Source organism: Rhagoletis pomonella, unplaced genomic scaffold (assembly GCF_013731165.1).
Source record: "Rhagoletis pomonella isolate Grant_MI unplaced genomic scaffold, Rhpom_1.0 Rhpom_scaffold_10076, whole genome shotgun sequence".
Taxonomy (NCBI): domain Eukaryota; kingdom Metazoa; phylum Arthropoda; class Insecta; order Diptera; family Tephritidae; genus Rhagoletis; species Rhagoletis pomonella.
The window spans coordinates 1-5,843 of NW_023468606.1; the positions used below are offsets into that span (position 1 = coordinate 1).

The 5,843-nt window shown below is 42.4% G+C and overlaps 1 protein-coding gene across 1 annotated transcript; it reads right to left on the reverse strand.

The window, feature by feature from the left end:
- Positions 1-1,151: 1,151 nt before the first annotated feature.
- LOC118756380 lies at positions 1,152-5,337 on the reverse strand. The gene is made up of 4 exons (XM_036491143.1): positions 3,099-5,337; positions 2,421-2,903; positions 1,905-2,365; positions 1,152-1,790 (listed from the first exon to the last, which is right to left on the reverse strand). The coding sequence occupies exons 1-4, from the start codon at positions 5,335-5,337 to the stop codon at positions 1,152-1,154; spliced, it is 3,822 nt and encodes a 1,273-aa protein (XP_036347036.1).
- Positions 5,338-5,843: the final 506 nt, after the last annotated feature.

Here is a 5,843-nt window from a genome sequence, read left to right on the forward strand (position 1 = left end):
AAGTGAAGTTGGTTGCGAGTAAAATATGAAAAATATAAATGTCAGAAATGGCAAGTCACCAGGGGTGATTTTAAATAGTATCATCAACATTCCGGCCCTCTTGAAAGCATCCGCTTTTAAATATCGATGAACAGTGGGCAAAGTTTGACAATGGGTCTTTTTAGGGTCCCTTTAAAGGTGTCTACAGACGCCACTCGCACTAAACCATCGGATCCTGGATGCACTTCTGAGATCTTTCCAATGGACCATTGGGTTGGTGGTAGGTTGTCGTCCTTTATGATAACCACATCGTTGATCTCTAGATTACTCAAACGTTGAGACCATTTTGGACGTTGTTGCAATTGTATTACATATTCGATTGACCACCTTTTCCAAAAATGCTGTGTCAGCTTCTGAAGGTAACGATTTACTCCATTTTCCTTTAGGTCGAGGAGGTTTTTGTCTGGCAGAGAAGTCATCGGACGCATAATCAGAAAATGTGCTGGAGTCAAGGGATCGATATCGCCTTCAAATTTGGTACATAGTGGGCGTGAGTTGAGACATCCTTCAATTTGACAGAGAATAGTGTTCAACTCCTCATATGTAACGGACGCATCAGCCAATGTTCGTTTTAAGTGATACTTGACTGACTTGACGCCTGCTTCCCATACGCCGCCGAAGTGGGGTACTGAAGGTGGGGAGAAATGCCACTGAATTTCTTGCTCAGCTGACGCTCTTGAAATGGTTTCCTATGTTGTCGAATCATTTATGTATTGGTATAGTTCCCGAAAATGTTGATTAGCACCCACAAAGTTGGTACCATTGTCTGAGAATATATGTAATGGTTTTCCGCGCCGCGCAGTGAATCTTCGTAGTGATGCAATGAAAGCCGCTGTAGACAATTCAGTCACCAGCTCAATATGTATTGCCTTGGTGGTCAAGCAAATAAAAAGTGCTATCCAGCATTTATACAGTTTAGAGCCACGTCCCTTCCAAGAACGTACCCGTATCGGCCCAGCAAAATCGATCCCCGTGTTGAGGAAAGGTGATCCTGGATCCAAACGATATTTTGGTATGTCACCCATTTGTTGTTGGTAGGAAATGCCGCGGTGTCTCATGCATACTGTACATTTAAAGATGCACTGCTTGATAACATATGTGACTCCTGGAATCTAGTACTTAAGAGCCAAGAGATAATGTAATTGCCTATGTCCGGCATGCAAGTAACGTATGTGATAGTCACGTACAATTAGTTTAGTTAACGGGTGAGTTTTGTCCATTATGAATGGATGTTTCTGATTATAATTGATTTTCGCGTTGGTAACTCTGCCACCTACGCGGAGCAATCCTTGTTCGTCAATAAATGGAGCAAGTGGTGCCAACTTATGTGAAGATGGTAACTGCCTACCTTGACCGATAGTTCGTAACTCGAATGTGTAAGATCCTGCTTGCGCTGATCTAACCAGGACATCATGCGCCGTGCGTAGTTCACTGGTTGTAATGGATTGATTATTACCTTTGCTATTAATGCACTTAGCTTTGCAGTTGTTGACAAATCGCAAAAGAAGTGATGTGATTCGCAGCAGTCGTGTATAACAGGAGTAGCGCTCTATCACCGAAACCTCAGTTGTTACGCTTGCAAGTGCAACCGTGCTTTTCCGTTCTTCCTGCGTTATGTCATCTTCCAGAGGAGGCACTAAGTGACACGTCTCTGGAATGTCTTTTAGTTCACCTGGACCATGCCACCAAATGTCGTTAGATAGAAGTTCTTGAGGACACAATCCCCTTATGGCAAGATCTGCAGGATTGTGCTGAGAAGGAATGTGTCTCCAACGCTCAGACGGAACAACTTTTAATATTTCCGCAGTTCGATTCGCTATGAATGTTTAACAACGGCGAGGATGATCCCTTAACCATGCCAACACTTTTGTGGAATCCGTCCATCCAAAGGTTTCAGCCTTTGACAATTCCAGCGCATTTTGTACTTTAGTCATTAATTTCGTCATAAGATGTGAACCACATAGCTCAAGCCTTGGTAGTGTGATTTGTTTAACTGGAGCCACACGCGTCTTGGCAGCTATTAAATTTGTTGATATTTGCCCATTTTCATGGTGAACTCTAATGTATATAGTTGCTGCGTATGCCAGCTCCGAGGAGTCTGCAAATCCATGTAGTTGTACGAGCTTCTCATTGGAGTAACGTATCCAACGGGGAATATGTAACTGTAATATGCGGTTGATGCTTTCTCGATACTCAACCCATTGAGTGTAAAGGTCGTGCGGTAATGCCTCGTCCCATCCTATTCCTCTCAACCACAGTTTTTGCATGAATATCTTCATTGATATGACCACTGGCGACAACCATCCGATGGGATCAAATACCCTAGCTAAATCCGATAAAACACTTCGCTTGGTTGTATGTTGGTTTGATGGCAAACAAACGCTGTAAACGCTTAAAACTATCGGTCGATGTATCCCATAAGAGTCCCAGTGTCTTTACTGTGCATGTAGAGTCTATACAGGTATCTGATTGAACCTCTCGATCCTCACTTGGAATACTTTCCAAGAAGGTTGCTGAATTTGAAGACCACTTGCGCAGATGTAACCCAGCATCAAACAACAGGGCGCAAATCTCTTCTTTAAGCTGAATCGCAGTAGCTTCGTCGGTAGCGCTTGCCATAAAATCGTCTACGTAGAAATACTGTGAAATTGCTTCAGATGCTTTCGGATGTGCACTGGCGTTGTCATTGGCGATTTGCTTCAAGGTTCTAGTTGCGAGGAATGGCGCAGCTGACGTTCCATAGGTTACAGTCTTGAGATTATATTCTTTTATGGGTTCATCGTTTGACCTCCGCCAAAGTATACGCTGCAGTGATTGGTCGTCAGGGTCCACCAAGATCTGGCGATACATCTTCTCTATATCCCCTGTAAATCCCAACTTGTACTTGCGAAAATTTAAAATAATGTCAAATAGATCTCTCTGAATTGTGTGTCCCACGAGCAACTGGTCGTTGAGCGAGAGTCCATTTGTAGTCCTACATGACCCATCAAAAACAACCCTCAGCTTAGTTGTTGTGCTGTTAGGCTTTAGCACTGCGTGATGCGGTAAAAAATACGTACGTTTTGGATCGAAATTACCAGCCGGCTCCATGTGGCCCAACGTGATATAATCGAACATAAATTTTTGGTATTCTTGCTTGAGCTGAGCATTATTATGAAAACGTCGTTCCATAGCTAAAAAACGTTTTAGAGCGTTGGTACGTGACTCACCGAGTTGCGGTTCGTTTTTCAATGGAAGTTTAACTACATATCTTCCAGACTTGTCTCGCTTAACAAATTGTTTATAATGATTTTCAGCTGCTAACTCATCAGGGGTGAGATGCTGAAGCGGGCCCTTAACGTCCTCAATCTCCCAGAATTGTTGCAGCTGTTGGCTAATCTCCATGAGTGTATGCGCGGTAATGATATGTTGTTCGTTCTCGGATGACAGCCTACCGATCAAAACCCATCCAAAAATTGTGTGCATTGCCGATGGTGAGCCACTGGGGTGCGGTATAATGCTTGGTAAGATGCAATCGGCTAGAACATCTGCTCCGAGAATAAGGTCAATGCGACCTGGCTTATCGTAGTACGGGTCAGCCAATTCCAAATGCTTAAAAAACTCTGTGGTCTGGCTGGAGACCTTATATGAAGGTAAGTTCCGTGTTAGATTTGATAAACAAAGTCCCTCTGTTGAGATGGTCTTGCCTTGAAGTGCATGAATGCTTATGTACACTTTTCCTTTTGAGCGACTTCCATCCGTTGCTCCTACTCCATAGAGAATAGTGTTGTCGTATTTGGGTTTTAGTTGAAGACGTTGCACGCATGCTGCAGAAATAAGTGTGCCTTGTGATCCTGAATCCAGCAAGGCGCGACATTGCTGCAGTGAACCAGTCGCATCCTCAACCATCACCAAAGCAGTTGGGAGCAACGTGATTGACTGTGGACTTGATTGCAAACTGTTCACACTAATGCTTGTAGATTCTTCACTTCGTACTGGTGGTTGAGATGCACTTGTTTGTTGCTTCTCTGTCGACGACCGATCTAAGTGCAGAAGCGTGTTGTGCTTACCGTTGCATTTACGACAAAATGATCGTTTGCAATTCACAGCCTGATGATTTGCTTGCAAACAATTAAAACACATGTTGCCTTGCTGGACAACCTTTCGCCTTGCTTCTACGTTGAGTTCCTTAAATTTACTGCAGTTGTATAGTGGATGATTCGAAGAACAAACAGGGCATGCCTGCATAACAGTAGTAAAGGTGCGTGATTGTTTTTGCTTATTGTAACTCTGATGTGATTGGTGGTTTGTGCCCTTAGATGTATTTTCGAGTTCAAATACACGCTTTTCCAAAAAATTTAAAAAATGTTGTATAGTTGTCGATTCGTCCGACTTTCTATCTCGATACCACAAAGTATGAGTTTCAGAATCTAGTTTTTTCTCAAGTATAAAAAGTAAAATTGAATCCCAGTGCTCTACTGGCTCTTTGAGCACCCTTAGTGCGTTTATGGTTTCGTTGGTTGTGTTATACAAACGTTTTGCTTCAGAAACTGATGAAATTTTCATCACAGGTTGATCAAACAAAATTTCAAAATAAGCCTTTTTTATATTGTCAGGTTTGTCATATTTTTTCTTCAATAGTTGCCAAGCGATTTCATAATTTGCATTTGCTGGTTGCATATGCTTTATGAGTGACAGTGCATCACCCTTTACCTTCGTTTGCAAATATTCCAATTTCTCAACATTTGAAATGTTAGTTTTGTTGTGAACCATGGCTTCGAATAGATCGCGGAATCGCATCCACTCGATGCACTTGCCATCGAAGTCAGGAATTTGTATTCGTGGCAATCGAAGCTCTTGTTGTGGCAGCTGTTGCAAATTGTTTATCGTGTTGGCTGGTGATGACGAAGATCTACCATCACTGCTTACGTTTTGTGAAATGCGTTCAATTAACGCGCCCATGGTGCCCTGATGCTCCATTAATGCTTGCATTGCTGTCGAAATATCTCTTGGAGATTGCTGATTCTCGATAATTGTCGCATTACCATCCTCTACTTGCGCACGTGAATAGCTTGCTTTAATTGTAAAATACTTTTCTTCAATTGCGGCCCGATACTCGTCCTCTTGCTCAAGCTCGCTAGCCGTTGTTGTAAGAAGATCGATTTCATTCTGAATATCGCCGTATTGCTTGAATAATTCTTCAGCGCGCTCTATACGCACTTTTAAATCGTCAATTGTCGTATTTGTATCTGCACAAATACTTTGAATTCGTGTCAGACTGCTTTTGATTACTTGACGTTGTTTTTTAAATGAATCCATTTTGTGGTGGTTGTTTTTTACTTATGTTGACGTTTCTACTATGTTCTACTTGTGGCAAATGTCAGTTGTCGTCAATGTACGACCGCTATTGTGACTGCAACATACAATTGCTGCCAGATGTCTTGAATAGTACTCCGAAAATTGTGCTTATTACTCCGAACGAGTCTCCAATTTGTGTTGCAATTTCAGACACCCTTGTGTGTCTCCAAATAAGATGTTGCAACTTGAGTCACCCTTGTGTGCCTCCAAACGATGTAATGCTGCTTGTGACACAATCTCGTGCCCCCAATCACGATGATGCGATTACAGACACTCTTGTGTGTCTTCAATGAAGATTATGTAATTCCAGATACTTGTGCGCCTCCAAGTAAGACGCCAATTGATAGTCGAAATTTACGGTGGTGTATACAGAAGCAACCTGGATTCCTTGAGCAACCGGCTCGAAGGACCAAATTATGATTCAAACCAAAGTGCTGATTTGGTTTCTCTTCAGTGACCAGTAATCA

What these genes read in the sequence shown, in the direction of transcription:
- LOC118756380 (XM_036491143.1), bottom strand. Translation starts at nt 5,337, where the DNA reads ATGGATTCATTTAAAAAACAACGTCAAGTAATCAAAAGCAGTCTGACA. An exon ending in TGGTAATTTCGATCCAAAAC is followed by an intron (nt 2,904 to 3,098) that starts GTACGTATTTTT and finishes TGGGATTTACAG; the next exon opens with GGGATATAGAGAAGATGTAT. An exon ending in GATGGACGGATTCCACAAAA is followed by an intron (nt 1,791 to 1,904) that starts GTGTTGGCATGG and finishes ATTCCTTCTCAG; the next exon opens with CACAATCCTGCAGATCTTGC.